The sequence below is a fragment of the Osmia bicornis genome, chromosome 15 (assembly GCF_907164935.1).
Source record: "Osmia bicornis bicornis chromosome 15, iOsmBic2.1, whole genome shotgun sequence".
NCBI lineage: Eukaryota > Metazoa > Arthropoda > Insecta > Hymenoptera > Megachilidae > Osmia > Osmia bicornis.
This window is the reverse complement of record NC_060230.1, coordinates 2976587-2995119: the sequence shown is the minus strand read 5'-3', so window position 1 is coordinate 2995119 and position 18533 is coordinate 2976587. Positions and strand designations below refer to the sequence as shown.

Below are 18533 nucleotides of genomic sequence, written 5' to 3'. Positions count from 1 at the left end.
CGATACAATAGTTACTAAAAACAAAAATTACTACTCGTAATAATTGTTAAGAATTGTTATTATACATGTAAATTTTAATTACGACCCGAAATGCGTTGATTTGCTCACACTTGGAGAGTTTAAATATACTTCCATCATTTGCATCGTGTACCTATATCAGTTAATTGCTCGTCAATCGCGAAACAATCCCCAATCGTTATCATAAAAGCTATCTAATAGAACAATTTCCATGAATCGCGATCAAACTTGGTGTAGATGAACGCGATTAGAAGCGACTCGGTTCGTGCCAGTACAATTTCCCGTACGTTATCCCAGGATACCCGCGCGAGCACGTTTTTGCAAATGCAAAACGAGACGCACAAGTATAATACGGACGATGAGGTGCAGCGAAAGTACCGAGCTATTATGCCGTCGAGTATATAAGGCTCTGTGTAGAAAACGAAGCGGTTCAGTTAGTGGTTATACGCCACCTAAAAACATACGCGAACTCGACGATGAATATCAAGGTAAGCGATCTCTATTCCCGTCAAAATTCTATTCCGATTTGATCGATCGCGAGCAGTATCCTACAATTTTATTCTTGAAAATATTTGACAATATATTTTAATTTATACGATCTTTTCTATTGAATTTACTTCACGTTTTTGCCAGTATTAAAGAATATTCATCGTAGGATGATTGGAAAATAATGGTTTTATAGTGGTGTGAACGTAAAATTAAATGATTTAATTTATTAAATCTATGTATTAATTCATCCTAAAAAAGCTAAAATGCAAATTAGAAAACACATAGCACTGTCTGTTAGAACGTTCTCGATTCATCGGACTTTAAAAAATTCAAGATTGTCAAAAGAAAGTAATATACAATCAATGACCAATAGTTAATTGCACAATACTAAATTGTTTAAAAAAACCATACAAGTGACCATATCATAGCAAACAAATAAATTGAACACACTCTATCGCCATGATACTTAAATTTCCCTGAACATGTACCATGTTAACCATAAATCCTAATCTACAAATAACATCAACACTACCGTGCTCACTAATTCCGGAGAAAAGCAAACCGCACGTGTACCAATCGACTTGCAAATTCGTTCATCAGTCTCAACTTTCACTCGCAGCTAGCCGTCGTCCTGGTGGCACTGGCCACGCAAGCTAGCTTCGCGGAGGAGGCGAGCAAATCGACAGAAGAGGACACGTCGAAAGACTCGACAGCCGAGTCAACCGAGAAGAAAACCGAGAAACGAGGACTTCATGGAAGCTATGGTGACTTGGGTGGCGGAGGCGACATCGGTGGTGGTGGTGGTGGCGGCGGAGGCGGCGGTAGCTACGACCATCAGGAACACGTAAAAACGGTCACAGTGGTGAAAAAGGTACCAGTCCCTTACGAAGTAACGAAACACGTACCGTACTTGGTAGAGAAACACGTACCGTACGAGGTTAAGGTTGGCGTACCTCAACCGTACACCGTGGAGAAGCACGTACCGTATCCTGTGAAGGTGTTCGTCAAGGTGCCGGTACACGTGCCTCAACCCTACACAGTGGAAAAGCACGTGCCTTATGAAGTCAAGGTACCGGTAGATAAACCATACGAAGTAAAGGTACTGGTGCCACAGCCGTACACCGTCGAGAAACATGTACCAGTGCCGGTAAAGGTAGCGGTACCTCAACCGTACACCGTCGAGAAACACGTGCCGTTCCCAGTGAAGATTAAAGTTCCTTTGCCACAACCATATCCGGTGAAGAAACCGGTACCGTACGAAGTTAAGATACCGGTCGACAAACCATACCAGGTCACTGTGCCGAAACCGTACCCAGTTACCGTCGAAAAACCGTACCCAGTACCGATAGATAAGCCGGTACCTTACGAGGTCAAGGTACCCGTGGACAAACCATATCCCATACCTGTCGAAAAACCCTATCCAGTACCGGTGAAGGTACCGATACCGCAACCGTACCCGGTCCACAAGCCGGTACCAGTTACCGTCCACAAGCCTGTACCTTATCCAGTCAAGGTACCTGTTGATAAACCGTACCTGGTTGAGCACCAAGTACCTGTACCCGTGGAAAAGGAAGTACCGGTACCGGTAAAGGTACCTGTGCCTGTGCCGATACACGAAGAGTACGGTAGCAGCGGAGGTGGTTACGAAGGAAGCTCTGGAGGTGGTTATGAAGGAAGCTCAGGAGGTGGTTATGAAGGAAGCTCTGGATATGGAGGCGGTGGATACATCCATCATCGTTGATTCGTTTTTTTTTTTTAAATGATACGACGGTTTCTTCGAATTAGATTTGCGAAAAATTTTCGTTAGAGGATGAAGAATAGAAGTACCGTCGATGAAAGTATACGTTGAGGAATTATCTTTCTTTTTTCTTAAGAACCGATATAACCAATAGAACAGAACAAAGTACAGGGGCAAAATTCTTTTCTTCTCTTATTTGTGACTTCTAATAGTGGACAAAAATTGTTTATGCAATGTTATTTGAATTGTCAAATTCTAAAATTCATCAGTAAACTTTTTGGAATACCGAAAGATACTTCAAAAATTATTGTGATAATTTTAGACATACGGGATTTGAGAGTGGATTAATAAAAGTTATGATTTCACAAGATCTTTTTACCGAATGATGAAGCTTCAGTTTTGAGTTCTACTATGCTCAAAGGAGCTTGTTGCAGAGTTAATCTGAAAGACCAAAGTCAAGTTTTCTTCACTATTAGAAAACAGTCACACAATTTTGATGTTTTCGTCCCAGTCTAATAACCACGCGTATCTTCAGGGGAGAACCAGGTAAAAGATTCTTGATCGTAGGTAAATGCTTCTTTCTCAAGCGTAACATGTTTTTCAATTTATGCAATTCAATGAAGCTGCTCGAGTAATCTGAACAACATTAGCTATTTTTTGGTGACAGCGTACCATTTTTTTCACTAATGTAGTATAATTTAGATGTACCGTTGTCTTTCGATCGAACGACTTGGAATGGAAATTCTCTTTTTTTTGAAGTTTCCATTTTTTTTTAATTTTTAACACATTTGCTGCCAGCATTTTGTTTTATATTCTTTGAAACAGATGCAAATCAAATATAAAATTAATATAGAATACAAACGATTTGGTCTCTGCTAGACCAATTTTAAATTGAATGCTGACAGCAAATGTATTAATAACACTTTCGTTCGATTGTTCAAGCTCATTCCGTCGATTTTAATATTTAAAATCAATCATTTACGTTCTAATATTCTATTGAAATTTTTTCAAAATTTTTAAAAGATAAATGAAATGTTCTATGATAATAATAGAGGTAGAAGCTATGAGTTTATCTTGCTGTTCCAAAGAAAACACTAACACCGGCGTATAAACGAGCTTTATGAGCATAAGTTAGCCAATGTGAAGTAAACTTTGCTGCAAAATTATGTTTTTGCAACGAAGAGGCACTCTTGTACCTAATTTAAGTTAAGACACCCGAGCGATGTAGATGTCCTTTTTGTATTAAAGATTTTTAATAAATACTCGTCTGTCATTGTAACGTTGACTTTTATTTAATTCATCCTTTTAGTTGCAAAAAATTTTTCTCTATCATCTGCAGGTAATTATTCGAAAATTCCATAAAAACTACAAATTCTTGAAGCGAACACTTGAATAATTGCTAGAAGACGATGAAAAAGTAAAAACTTTATTTTTTAATCTTAATCTCATAAATCTAAGAATTCATTAGTTTTGTAAACTTTATTTCCTCATTGCACTTTAATATTTCCACCTTTTAATTTTCTTTTGATAATCTTGTACTGCCAGTAAAATACGTTAATAATTCATCAAAATGAAGATCAAAGATAACAACCCATCATCAAAGTATCGTTTTTCTCGCTCGAAGAATGTTTCAAGCTTTTTACAAGACTAACCGAAGGAAAAACGATCAAGATTCCACGGGAACGCGTTAACGAGCCTACACTTTCTCGATGAATCTACCGGAAATCTGGTCTTCGAGTTTCACTTTTGCAAAATTTCCCTTTTCGCGTCGACTGCTCAACCACGTAGATGAAAACATTTTGTCATTACGTCGACGCCTCTTTCACTCGAAACATCGCGAAAAGTATCGTACGATGAAAAGATATCAATATTTTCTGATTCAATAATTTCAACCCGAACACGAGAGGAACGTTTAAGGTGTTCAGGCTCGACTAAAAACGGAAAGAGCCTGGGAAGAGAAACACGAAGGTATCGAATGTACAGCAGACCGTTTCCGGGCCGCACTTTCGATCTCGAACGAATCTTAAATCAAGATTAGCAATTAAAGAGATCCTTGTATGCGTGTTCAAGAAAGCATTACTTTCTCCAAGACTGCTGTTACGCACACACTTTATAACCACCACTACCACCACCGCTAAATTCTTCTGTACTGATTTATAATCGACGTAACGTTTGATTTCAATTTGAAAGCAGGTTTCCACGGTATAAGAAAATTTTTTTACAAACATTAGACGTTACTAGAGCTCAATTGGAAATAATAATCCGCGTCCCTTTCATCAACGAGTAACAGTAAGACCAAGCATTGTTTCCTTTTCGGTTATGTAAAATGTTATGTTATACGGGAACTGGGAATTACAAGGATGCATAACCGCAGCCAAATATGAAAGTGTGTACACATGTGGTCTTATTAGACGACGTACGAGCGGCAAGTTTTGTGAAAGTGAAAAAAATCGCGACGATTCCACCATGCGTGAATTATAGCCGACCTCCTATCTTGCTATCCACTTCTTCCTGCATCGCGATCCCGTCTACTTCCGGTTTTCTATTGGCGCTTCGGTAATAAGAGGAAAGTTTCATCGTTCCTTTTTTTTTTCTTTCTTATTACTTTCGTTCATCGAACTTTACGTTTTCATGGCAATTAACGAAACCATATTTTCTATACTCATGATAATTACACACTAACAGCAAAATTGTCTACCATTAAAATGATTACTGTTTGCATTTTCCAAATCGTACACTATTCTTTTAAATATTATTGTCTACTGTATGAAGTCCTTTCGTTTCAAAATTGATACACCTAATTTTAGCCATAATTACTAAATATTCAATATTTTTCCCACCTCCCACCTTTTCTATTGAAGAGTTAAAAATATTAATTGATTAAAATGAAATGAAATGTATGTTGTGTTACGAGTGTGATTCGACACTATACGGGTTCATAATTACTAACTACCCTTAATTTTCGAATTCTTATTTTTGTCTAACAACCTGTGTTAGAGTTACGTTAATTTCTGTAGACTATTATGAAATTTCTTAACGCTTTCATTAGAGCAAGTAATAGAAGCAATTTAGAAAATGAGATCTTGAACAATGTAGAAGTTAAATGCTGCTGATGTAAGCGTTACAAAGTCAATAAAAGGATTATTATATTACAGTCCTGTTATTATCTTATTCTTATTTTCATTTTCAGTTTCATACTATTAAATTTATTGATCCCGTCATTTCAATCGATATCAAATATAATGTGCGCATAATTCCTACGAAACTTTAAAATAAATTTAAAATAAAAACACTGTTCTATTTCCTCATCGATCGCAAGCAAAGCGGTTCGCGTGTCATCGCGAATCCGTGCACGCGTTTCTGAACAGTTATTTACGATTCTCTATTTATTTCAGTAGAACGGAATACCATAGTAGCAGTTTTTCGACGAAACCACAGTGAAAGTACACTACTGACTTTCAGAAGAACGATTGTCGAAACCACCACGGTTGGATCATGTTTGTTTCGCCTTCGCAAGGACAACTAAAATCTCTGTCGTCTGTTTCAAAATTATCGATCAACATTTGTTTCGCGTGAATTTCGTTCCAGTGATTAAACTTTGCCGAAGAAAGTAAAGTAATGTAACAACGTTTCACGTTCACCGGAAGAATGTAATCGGGTAACGTAATGAGTCCTTGTTACCGGAAGGGATCATTTCAAAACCAGTTTACTCTCACTTCGACGAGATATAATTAAAATCTGTTTACACATTTCTTTAGTCTTTTCTTGGGAAAACGTGCACTGTTACGGTTCAATGCAAATTAATGGATCTTTAATGGAAACTTGGCTAAACTGGGATTAAAATTGATTCTATCGTCTGGATAGTAGAAAATTCGATAAACTTTGGAAGGATTTTTGAAACATTAATCACATTGATAATTGTGAAACATTCTTTGATATGGAAATTGTAAATTTTTGTTAAAAAATTGAATGAAATTTTTCTCAAAATAAACAAGAATAAACCATTTCAGCCTAGTTTTATCCTCCTAAAACATCCTCCATTGTCGTGGAAATTGAAACAGGATAGTGTTCTCTAAAACGTATAAGCGATAGTAGGTAGGAGAGAACCGATGAAAGGCGAGTATCCAGGAGTTTCCGTGACGAGGAGATTTGAATCGCGTTGAAATTCAGAGGCTGAAAGCCATTATCGAGTTTCCATCCCTTCATCCCCGTCCATAGATTCGCTCGTAGAACGGGTCTGCTGGTGGAGGTGGTTGGAGGTGGAGGCTTTTATCCAATGCCGCGGGTGTCGGGGCGCGACTGTGAAGCGAAGGCAATTATCGTACCGAAACTTGAACGTACTGGCTTCGAAGCTGGCCGAGGACGAAGACGATGACGACGACGACAACGAGGAGACTCAACGGTGTGAGAGTGGAGTGTTTGGCGTCTGATACGACGGGTCAGGTCCCGGGGGATTCTCAGCGACTCAAACGGGACTATCCCATCGCAGTTAATTACAGAGTCCTCCTCTCGTTCTCCTTCTAACTCCATTTTCCCCTTAGCTGATATGGCTCCTCCTTGAAACCGTATCACCATCGAGCTTTCCTTCGATTCCTTTCATGATCGTCTCTTTCTGACTTTATTGATATATATAATGAAAATCGATGTGTAGTAGTAGAGTTTATTACAGTAATAATTTATTAAACTCCTGGTGTTGGTTTAAAGTTGATGTATGGAGATTCATTGATGATTCGTGAAATTCGGTTGATATAGTGAAAATAGGGAACGACAAAATTGTCTCTTTCGTTTAATCAAATTTCCACTTTTTCAAAAGTATATTTCTCATTCTTCTTCGAATGATTTGTAAAAAATTTGTAATTTTAAAGAAATTTAAGAGTTATAGAACATATTAATGACCTTTGGATAATAAACTATTATATTCAACAAGGTACATTAACAAACTTTGAACAAAGTAACAATTCTACAAAAACAAAACAAAAATGAGTGATCGACTAGTGAAACAGAATGTTTCGAATGACGTTCAACTACAGGTGAACGGAAGTGCGTGTAAGTGAGGCCTTCGACAATCAGTGGACGACAGAGAATCCCCCGTGGGAATCCGAGCGAGCGAATCGTAGCGGGATTGAACGCTTGAAATGGAATAATATCCAATAATCTGGCAGCTGAGAGAACGGGATAAAAAGGGACGTTTTATCGGAACATCACAGTAACCGAGCGAGTATCCAACCATTTCCGCCCAGGCTCTCGCTTTCCTACCACGCACCACTTCTGGCAACCGGGCAAAATTAATTATTGATTTCGGATACGGGCATTCACAGGTCGAGAGCTTTTAATCAAAAACGAACCATCCGTCCCGTTCGTTTCCATTCGACGCGAATCGAACGAGATGCTCTAGAAGAGCCCGAATTATACATACCACCACTAGGTTTTTATTTTTTTTTTAAGTAAAGAATACTTATTTTCTTTTTTTGTTAGAAAAGCTATCAATGTTTAAAATTACTATAATTTTGGTAATTATGGAAGCAAAAATTAGGTGTAACAGCTAATAAACGATCGCTCATTTTATATTCTTTGCAAGTTGTAATAAATTAAAAAATAATGCGTGAAAATAAGCATTTCTATTTTGTTATGGCGTGAAAAATATAGCTCAAGAGATCCATATGCATGTACTTTATAATAATGATTACAGAAAACGGTAAAATGTTGTTGAACACTTAAATAAGTTTATGCGTTCCGTATAGGCTATTATATATTTAATTAAATAAAGCATACTTTTGTATGTATGTAATCCAAGTTTTTAACGCATAATGCAGTGTAAAATGTTCATATTATAAAAAGAAATATTTAAAGTTTGTTAAATAATGAATACTGATAAACTAAACACGAATATAAAGTACACACATAAATATTTTCACAGCAACAAACTGTATACAACTGGCTTTTATAAAAATGTTTTATGATGTGTTACCTTGAGAAGAATAATGAAACAATTGTAGGATAGGAAGTACAAACACTATTGCAGGTACCCACTGCTTCTCAGTTTTTCACCCATCATTGGATGAAATAGACGGGAGTAATGGATATGGACCAGAGGTATTGGATCTTGATTTTAAGGAATCTTCTTTTGACGATGGCAGAACATCAATCAACTAAATCAAGGAATGAGAAAGATCCTGATTATAAACGTGGTAAAAAAAAAATGGTTATACATAGATAATTTGAGTATGAATTGGGAAGTAGAATAAAGGATTTTTTGGAATGGATGTGACAACATAATCAGTAGTTTACTATCATTACTGCTTTTTTAAAACAATGAAAATGTAAAAAGATCATTATGTAAAAATCATGTTCTTTGAATGAAAAAGGTATATATAATTTGCACTTATACAATGCTCATGTAGCATAATTATGCTACTTATTATTTTATATATTTAGATTTATTAAACCAGTATATTTTAAATGATCTAAAAATTAAGCAATATCTTTAATCACCTCTTGTAATTCAGCTTTTGTAAACATATGAAACAGTTTCTCAGGTGTCATTGTCATTACTTCTATGTTATTATCACTCAATTTTTCTTCCATGACTTGCTTCAGTATAACCAAAGCAGATTTTATTGCTTCTTTAAGCGTCATTGACTGAAATAAAATAAAAAATAATTAATTTAACATTTACATATGTACAAAGATTATAAAATACATATTTTAGTACTCACCTTGTGATATACCTCTTGAAGGTTTTGTTGTGCACCTTCACTCCCAGAACCAATGGCTTTTGCATTAAACTGAACAAAAGTGCCTGAAGGATCCATATGATACAGCTGAGGCCCTTTTTCATCAATACCAGCAAATAACACTGCTACACCAAATGGTCGTGACATAGCACTACCATCATCATCACTATCTCCAAATTGTATAGCTAAATTGGAAACAGCTTGAGCCGTTGATTCCACAGACATTTTTTCATTGTAGACAAACCAATGATTTTGACATTCTACTCTAGCACGATCAATTATTGTTCTAGAATCAGCTATCAGACCTGATGCTGCACATCCAATGTGCTTATCAATTTCTACAATTTTTTCTAAGGTTGTAGGTTCCATTAAACCAGATGTGATACGCTTCTCAACAACTAACACTACACCTTCTGATGTTGCAATTCCAATGGCAGTGGAACCAAGTTTTATAGCTTCTATAGCATATTCAACTTGGAATAACCTTCCTTCAGGTGAAAAAGTATTAACACCATGATCGTATTCAGAACGTGTTAGAAACATCTGAAATCCAAAAAAATATACGTACATATCATCAAAACACTTTTCAAGTCTAATTAATTGTTACCTAACTTTCCTATTTGTATTCGCAATGAAATTTTTAGGTTATGATTCAATACACTACATATGCATTTATACTTTACTACTTCGATTTAAATGTAAAATAGCAAATAGTGTCAAATATATTTACTATAAATTCATTACATTCAAGTTAAATCATTAACAATAAAAACAATCGAAATAATCTTATACGGAATAATGTTACTTAAGAATGACATAGCAAAACTGTTATAAAACAAATATAAACATACAAACACACAAAATTAAGCAAATTTTTTAAATTAAGTATTCATTAGCAATTAAAGATACTTACTTTCAAACTAGATTTATTCTTCTAATAAAAATTGTTTAAAAATCAGTTCAAGCCGACTGTCACAAACGCCAGTCACGAAGATGCTTGAATCAATGGCGGCAACTGGCGGCAACGCGGTAACTTACAGAGTACAACGCGCTACAGTAGTCACTGCTATATTTACATGCATATAATTTAACCTATTGATTACCTTCCTATTCTATAACTTCTGAAGAAACAACTTTGGTGGTCTTATATGTAATTATGTATTGGTAGATAATTTTGTAAATAGTGTTAAGGCGTAATAAAATTGAGTTATACACTTAAATATATATTTGGGTGCACATTACTTAAAAGTTTTGTTTGTATATTTCAGAGATGACTGTTCTGCCAGTTTGAACCTGCTAGAGTTAGGATAACAATCAAGAAATAGTTTAAAAATGAGTGCTTTTTTGTGGGTATTTGGTGTAGGATTTGTTAGTATGCATGTTGGTTGGTATGTTATGCAAAAGCATTATGTACCAGATAATGAAAGACAGTACCATCCTTTTGTAAAATTGTATCATCGTTACATGAAATCTAAATCTATTGAGGATTAAAGCTTTACAGTTATTTACAATATACATTGTTCCCAATGAATTTATATTGAAAAGAATATGATTTGTAATGAAAGTAGTGTTATTTGTATTTCTATTTGTGGAATAAAATGTTGAGTGTTGTATGTGATGATTATTAATCATAGAATTTAGAAAAATTATATTATGATAATAGCGGATATAGTGTTGTAATTGATTCAGATGATAGTTGTCAGGTTTCATTACTTATATTTCATTAATACAACTGATCATTTTATACAAAACTTTATTTTAAGATGTACATACAATGTACGTATAATAAATATGTATATATGATATGGAAATCATGCTAATAGAACAAAATCTGTTCAGCTTCAAAGATAAATGTGCAAGGTAAAAATAAAAGATATCAACAATCATTGATTTATAATGAAGATTTACAAAGTTTAAATAAATAAATAAATATATATATATATATATATATAAATATATTACAATCACAGAGGAGCTTAATTGCAACCTTTAATAGTAGGCAGGTGATCAAAGTCCTGCTGATGATGCATGGAGGAGCTTTTCGGCCGATTTTCATTTTGACTATTTACTGAAGCACCAGCTTTAGGAAGTTGTGGTAATACCATTTGACTGTAATTACTATTCTAAAATATACCGAAAATATTAAAATTACCTGCATTTATAAACTTATTGCTACAATTTTCTTTTATATTTACCCGTGATCGATCTCGGTATTTTTTAAGTTTTTCAAATTCTTCCATTTCGGCTTCAGGCATTTTATAGTGAAAATTCTCAAAATATGGGTGTTGCAAAAGTTGTTCACAAGACCATCTTTTATCTGGATCTTTGTCAAAACATTTTTTGAGAAAGTCAAGCTGTTGAATTAAACGGTATAATTTAGATTTTTATGCGATTATTACAAAAAAGGCAACGAATCAAACAAGTATTTACTTGTAGAACGATATTCCCTCTGTTAGGCAGAGCGTCTTCAAGAGGAGTGAGAGTTTGAGGTGTTGGTAATGTGATACCAGTAAAAAATTCGTTCTGTTGGAAAACGGCTATATGCCTTGGTAACAAGTCTCCAATAGTCCTTCTAATTAAATACAATTGATCCACATCTGACTTTCCTGGCCACAGAGCTTCTCCTCGTATTAACTCTGCAAAAACGCAACCAATTGCCCATACGTCGACTGGTGTACCATATTGAGTATCTCCAACCTGTTAGAAAACCATTGATATAACTAGGATTTTTTTCTGGGGGGTGGGCCAGGTCACTTAAAAATTTTGGAAATCTGAAATTTTTTATTTTCAAAATTTTGAAGTTTTAAAATTTTTGAATTTTAGAATGATGGGATGGTGGCTAATCGACGTTTGAGGGGCGAGGCATTCTGGCTCCTATTTAATTACGCCAATGATTATAATATGAAAAATATGAAGCCTTTAAAATCTATAAAAATTAAATATTATAAATTTGTAATCAATTAATAAATATCATGAAAAATGAAAAAATTACCAGAAGTTCAGGAGCTCTATACCACCTCGTCGCGACATATTCTGTGTAGTTTTCACCGGGGCTAAGCATTCGTGCGAAACCAAAATCGCACAATTTCACTACACCATCGCCTGTGATCAGAATATTTTCAGGTTTCACGTCTCTATGAACGCAACCCAATCGATGACAATACGCGATACCCTGAAGAATTTGCCACGTGAGTTGTTTTATGGTAATTTCCGGGCATCCGTTCGGATATCTCTCCATCTCGTTCAACAGCGTGTATTCGCAATATTCGAAGACTAGATGCAATTTCCGTTTCCGTCTGAATACCTCTAGAAGATTGACCAGATTCGGATGCTTAAGATTCTGTAGAATATAAACCATCAAAATTAAATTAACGCTCGTAAAACTACATTTTAATTATACTCTCGAAATATAAGCAGGATAATAATATTGTTATTTAAAAGTAAATTCTTAAACATGTAATATTTTTTAAACTGGCAAAGGTAGTCTAACACTTTAAGGAAGTTTAAAAATTCTGTGACCTGAAAAAGTGGTGCAAAATCTGAGATCAAGAAGTCGTGACGAAAGGAAATCATTAACATCACGGATCAGATTTATTGTTATGCACGAAAGAAAATATCCTTGAGGCGAAATGTCAGAGCAGAATGGAGGCTCGTTTGAATGCGCATATGTTTCGGAGGGAACCCTCCGATTATTTCGATAAGGCTAGGTCGCCGGTAGCAGAACACGCTAAGATATTGACCGTCGCGGTATTGACCGTTGGCCACTTCTTGTAGTCAACGGTAGATTTATATGCCTACCTTGTCGTATAAGATTATGAGTTTTTATTCGACGGTCAGCTGATTTCCCTTAAAAAATCTGTAAACTGAATCTGAACTTTGAGAATTCAAAAATACCTATCATTGGACTTAAAAGATACTTTTGGAGAGATTTTCTTAATTCGACAACGGATAGTAAGAGGTTTAGTGTTTTCAGGGTACAAGAGGTCGTTCACCTCAGAGTATACACATAGATATAAGACTAGAACCATATTGGACAGCGAAGAAAGTAAAAATAGAAAACTTCCCCTGTGGCTGGGGGGTTTAGAATACAGCCACGGTATCCCCTGCCTGTCGTAAGAGGCGACTAAAAGGGGGTGCAAGCGAAAAAGACAGGAAAGAAGAAAAAGAATGGCAAAAATAGAGAGAAAATGTAAATGACAAAAATGTCAAAAGTAAGGCAAAAAGAGAGATGTAACGTAGTTTGAAAAAAGGCGCGCATGCGCGCGCGGACGATAGTTTTTGGTGCGTAGAAAGGGGCCGCTTGTCCCTGCTTGTCCCTAGATCACGCCGTTCTTTTTGAAAGGGAAGCCATCGATCAATCAATCAATAGAAAGCTTCTTTTTTACATAGATTATTTTATAAGCATTTTGTAACATGTGATTAACAAGTAGTGTAAACTGGAATAAGATCACGCAGTGGATAAGAGTACGCACTGAAGCTAAAAGTGAAATAGTCTGCATATTGACGCTAAGTTCAGTCATATATTAACCGGCGTACAGTGTAGGTGTTTGTGTCAAAAAAGAATTAAAAAGTGTTTAAAAATGGTAGAGTCAGGTGAGTTTGAAGTTTATCTTGCATTTTGTTGTTTATTTTTGACATTTGCAAAATATATGTACGTTATAATGCGATGTAATACTTTGAAAATAAGTATCGATTTTTATTGGTTATGAATCTTATTCCGTAACGTTCATTATGCTTCGAAACAATACTCTTGATATTCTTTCAAATAAAACAAGTTTTGATTAATGAAACGCATTACTTTGTTTTTTACAATATTTTAAAGCTTAAGTGCGTACTCCTATACTGTATATCATCTTATTTCGTTTGTTCAATTTCAGGACCACTGAATAGTGACCACTTCGATGAACATTGCCAACGCTGAAGACTACGACGATAAATTAAAAGGTTTGAAACTTAAAAGCTCATTTTATTACTTTGTATCTATAAACTTCTATGATGATCTAATGATAAAACTAGACAATAGCAATTGCGATAAAAATGCACTTATGACAATGCAATTATGACTTTGCAATTATGGTGCACAGTATCGGATTAATGGCGGTTTAAGGGGGGCTACAGCACCGAGCCCCAGTATTCTGGGGGACATAGAAATATTATTTCGGTGCATCATAAAAATATTTAACAGTATTTAAATTTTTATTTAAAAAACAAGTAGTAGAATTCTTATTATGTGAAATTTTAATTATAATTTTATTTTAGTAATAGTACCTTAATATGAATATCAATAACTAGTGTTAAGAATTTAATTTTGTCAAATTATAAAAAGAAAATGAAAAATGAGAGTATTAAGTAGTATTATTGAACCCAGTGCTGGTTTAATTGCAGTAAGTAATTAGCGTCTAATACACGCACGTCAGTTGGGAGGGTTAAAGGGTTAAGGACTAATATACTGACCTTAAGCAACCGTATTTCACGTAGCGCAATTTTTCGTATGAGGGGATCATCTTCGGTTTGTTGGAATTTTTTCACAGCTACTAATCTTCCAGTTTGCCGATCTCTGCACTGGAAGACAACACCGTAACTACCCTCTCCAAGCCGCGCTAATCGCTCGTACCGTTCCATCGCCTTGCTCGGCGCGCGTGACCTAAGAATAAAACAATTGTTTTTTATTAAAATTAAATTAATATTGCATCCAATTTAAGCAATACCGGGGAATAGTTCGAGAATAATATAAAATACAGAATTAAATTAAAATTGGGGCTCTCCACACGGTCCGCCATCTGAAGATTAATTTATAGAATATTGCAGTTACTTTATTTGTAATAAAAAAGAAAATGGTAATAAACTTATCACTACAGTCTAGTAAGAATTGTTATAGAGGACAAAATAAAAACACCTGGAACATTAATGTTTTTGCAAAAGAAAATTGACAGTTGTCTGTGACACAGTTATAAGTTCCATGCGGATTTTATCTTCGTACATAGTCACACGCGAAAGCACGCGTGTTCCCATTGAAGCATAATGACGATTGCGTTTCACAGAACGCATCGGTGGTTCAGTAAATAAAATAAACATAATTTTCACAAACACTTCATAGCTTTTGATAAAACATAAATAATAAATATTGCAAAGGTACTTAATGAGGGAAGAACGAATCCCAGTCACTGTTCACCAAATGAAAGGACGATTGAAAATGAAAATATGAAAGAATATATTGGCTTTGTACCCACTTTTTATACTTGGAGAGGCATGGTAAAGAGGTAAATTGCTGCGTAAAGAGCATGCTACTGTATCACTGTAAACGTTGCAAACCAGACTGTATCCTAGCCGGTGACCAAGGGTCAAGCTCCCCTGCGGCTTTTACTTTATTTGAATCGGAACTTGGCGCACGCGCCCTTACAACGAATAACACCGGTCGGCTTGTATAAAAATTTCATGTTTTCCAACCCTTGTGTCAAGTATAGAGGGTGGGTAAAATAATACAAATATTATTGAGCGACATCGGTCTATTTTGATAAGACATGATACTTGAAAAAATATTTGGTATAGTTTAGTTTATTCTTCTTGTTAAGGGTTAGATGTAAGCTAGCCAGAAATGGCGCTCTGGAAACGCAATCTCCCATTTTGCCTAATAAGAAATCTTGGAGTTCATTGAATATTTAGTATACATTTTTTAACAAGTGCCCTTAGTTATTCCCTTTATCAATATTTGAATAATAAATATTTAATGTTTGGTGATACATCATCAACTTACCATAGGGGCACGTGCTGCCGGTAATTCGCGAATCTTAAATCGTTCACCATACCGGATCAAATACGAGCAATTCAACATATTCGACTATTTTGAAATTCCTAAATTAAGATTATCCAGGGCCTTAACAATTTTCAATCGATTCCCAATAAATTACACTATCGCATTTAAAAAATTGGTTGTGTTCCACTTAGAATCGGCGGAAAATGCATCGCTACCATAAATAAAGGTTAAAGATGCTGAAGACACCTCTGTGGTCGTATTATTCACTGCCAGCTAATTTCAAGGGTCAAATTGAATATCAAAGTTCGAGTTCGATCGATGACCAATTCATTTCATCCCTTCAATCCCTGACAATTATTTTCTTTTTTAATACAAATTATCTATATAGTTTAATTTTATTCATTATTTAAATTTATTATAAGAAATTATATTAATGGGTTAGGTTATGCATGGTACTTAATTATCGCGTTTATTTATTATTTTTTTGCGCTTATCTCGTAGCAATTTTAACCTTCGAACAGCGGACCATGGAGAGAACCCCAATTTTAATTTAACTGTGTATTTTATATTATCCAGGATTAATAACAGTTTCTTGCATTTATTTATTTATTTTTTTTGCATATACTTTTAGGAAGGTTCCTTATATGTGTAGGATGAGTGGGTTGATTTGGATCAGCTTTGACTTAATCTCTACATCTAGTCTAAATAAAAACGGAACGCATTTAAAATTCAAACAGTTATAATTAATGAGAAAAATTTGTAGAATGTTTTTTTCTTGGTAACGTAACGAGAACACTTTTTCTGAACAGATTGTTCCTTCACGATAAGAGAATGACGTCATTTTATAGGTGAATCGTGAGGTCGGTGGAAAAATCATAAGGCTTATGCCGTCATTGTTAGCCTCCTTAAAGAATTCGCGTGTTACCCTCGAGCGAAAAGTAATGGAATTGATTTAAGGTGCTCAGAATACCTCGAAATTAGCTTCCGGCTAAAACTGTACGATTTTACTGACCTTTTTCATGTCCTTCTGAATTCATTAAATAATTCTATTATTTTTTCATTATCAATTTCATAGACGAGTGAATTTCGCCTTATTGTCATAAGGATGATATCTAATTCCATTGCCACAACCATATTGTTGTAAGCAAAATTAAATGACGTTAAATGGAGCTGGTAAGTTCCGGAAGTGGTGCTAATATCGGAACTAATCAATTTCCGACTTCAAGTATTTTCTTGTTGACATATAGAAAAGTATATAGTTCCATTAAATAAAAATTGACCTTGAAATCTCTGGAAATCTTCCGCAATCGACATATGCATCACGTGATGCTCCATTCGACGTCATTTAATTATTCCTAATAACATTTTTTTTTATCTTATATCATTTCAAAGTAATACTCTGTTCTGGTAATACTCTGTTACAATAAAATGGTAGTGATTTACAAGGGGAAAAAGATTTGCTTGTTTAAAGTGCTTTAATTTATGATAGACTTTTAGGAGTTTGATGGATTTCAAAATCCTTTCCAAAAAAATATACATACAAAAATCCTAGAATGGCGTTCATGGAATCCTGTTGTTGAAACACCTTGCACGTTGAACATACCGAGCGTTACTAAATTGTACTGAAACGTCAGCTTAAGTTGTTGTTGAAATCTTGATTATTGACAATCGATATCAAGCTACCGTACTGTCTATGCTTAAATAACGACCGTGAATAGGGTTATATTATTTTCAACTGGAAATAGACGGAACAGAAGCCGTGTAACATTTGTCTAACTTTTGATTGGTTATTTCGTCTATCGTTACCCCTTCAACGTGGAGGATGATCGATAAAAAACAACTTGTTAAAATTTCGTCAAAATCGACGTATGTCAAATATGTCAATTAATGTTCATTATAAATTTATCAAATTCGAACAACTCTTAAGATTGATTTATAGAAAATTAATATATAATGATAGTTAATTTTTCTTAGAGAAAACTTATTGTGCTATTCAAGAGTTAGTTTCAATTAGGTATAAGGTAGATTGAAGGGGGTAGATACGCCACGTGACTTTCCGATTTCGCAGGTTGGTATTGTAACAGGTTTTTCGTTAGATCAAGTGAAGCTACTTGAATGTTCTATTAGGGATGCGAAAGTACTATTCTCAGCTATCACGTTATATGCAATTTATTTTCCAAGCATTAGAATGGTGCTAGTCTGAGTTGTAGGAAATTCATAGTTTTCAAGATATTAAAATTGAATTTGTACACAAAAATGAAAAACTACTTTACCGAGCTGTGTATAGAACAGATATTTAAATAATTCTATGGAAAGGAAGGTCAGGAATTTAATTGCCAATACCGGGTCAAAATAATTCTGACTTCGTGGTGCTAAGGTTAATTAACTGGGAAAAAGCGTTAGTGTTTACCTCCTTGGTAGCAAGGGAAGTGTGCTACCGAAAAGCCAAAGCTTCCTATCTTGGAGCCATTTGTCCATGCGAAGGCTTCTTCACAGGAATCTCGTCTCGTTGATGGAATACTCAAAATGCATGATTAAAAACTTCACTCTGTTCCTTCTGATTTGTGTCTTAAGTGTCGGCATCATTGACAGACCACCCTGTGGTAGTCTTATTACTGACAGTAGCGACTTTCACCAGTGAATCCAGACGATCAGACGTTCAACCATTTGTTTAGCTACGTCACAACTAATCGATCGATAATTCCGTACAAGTCGGGAATAAATACACTTTTCGAATCATAATAAAACGTTCTGTTGTCAGCACTCTTGTGCAACATTTGTTATTCATCGAGCACCCCCT

At 35.0% G+C, this 18533-nt stretch overlaps 3 protein-coding genes and 1 long non-coding RNA gene across 6 annotated transcripts; 2 read left to right on the top strand and 2 right to left on the bottom strand.

The window, feature by feature from the left end:
- The first annotated feature begins 438 nt into the window (after nt 1–438).
- LOC114882820 (zinc finger protein 512B) lies at nt 439–3468 on the top strand. The gene is made up of 2 exons (XM_029199883.2): nt 439–506; nt 1127–3468. Exons 1-2 carry the CDS (start codon nt 495–497, stop codon nt 2246–2248), a joined length of 1134 nt encoding a protein of 377 aa, XP_029055716.2. The 5' UTR covers nt 439–494; the 3' UTR covers nt 2249–3468.
- Nucleotides 3469–8577: 5109 nt separating this feature from the next.
- LOC114882868 (proteasome subunit alpha type-5) lies at nt 8578–9999 on the bottom strand. Its single transcript, XM_029199998.2, has 3 exons — nt 9893–9999; nt 8962–9522; nt 8578–8884 (listed from the first exon to the last, which is right to left on the bottom strand). Exons 2-3 carry the CDS (start codon nt 9520–9522, stop codon nt 8717–8719), a joined length of 729 nt encoding a protein of 242 aa, XP_029055831.1. The 5' UTR covers nt 9893–9999; the 3' UTR covers nt 8578–8716.
- Nucleotides 10000–10018: 19 nt separating this feature from the next.
- LOC114882869 lies at nt 10019–10592 on the top strand. The gene is made up of 2 exons (XR_003790490.2): nt 10019–10129; nt 10248–10592. It is a non-coding gene; the product is annotated as an uncharacterized LOC114882869 (long non-coding RNA).
- An 85-nt stretch (nt 10593–10677) lies between these two features.
- On the bottom strand, nt 10678–18382 carry LOC114882866 (cyclin-dependent kinase-like 4). 3 transcript variants are annotated; one of them, XM_029199993.2, is made up of 6 exons: nt 18144–18382; nt 14434–14623; nt 11972–12319; nt 11410–11676; nt 11175–11333; nt 10678–11102 (listed from the first exon to the last, which is right to left on the bottom strand). In XM_029199993.2, the coding sequence occupies exons 1-6, from the start codon at nt 18209–18211 to the stop codon at nt 10956–10958; spliced, it is 1179 nt and encodes a 392-aa protein (XP_029055826.2). In that variant the 5' UTR covers nt 18212–18382; the 3' UTR covers nt 10678–10955. The 3 variants fall into 3 exon arrangements, with proteins under 3 accessions (XP_029055826.2, XP_029055828.2, XP_029055827.2); XM_029199995.2 differs by lacking the exon at nt 18144–18382 and adding an exon at nt 17275–17373; XM_029199994.2 differs by lacking the exon at nt 18144–18382 and adding an exon at nt 15210–15287.
- Nucleotides 18383–18533: the final 151 nt, after the last annotated feature.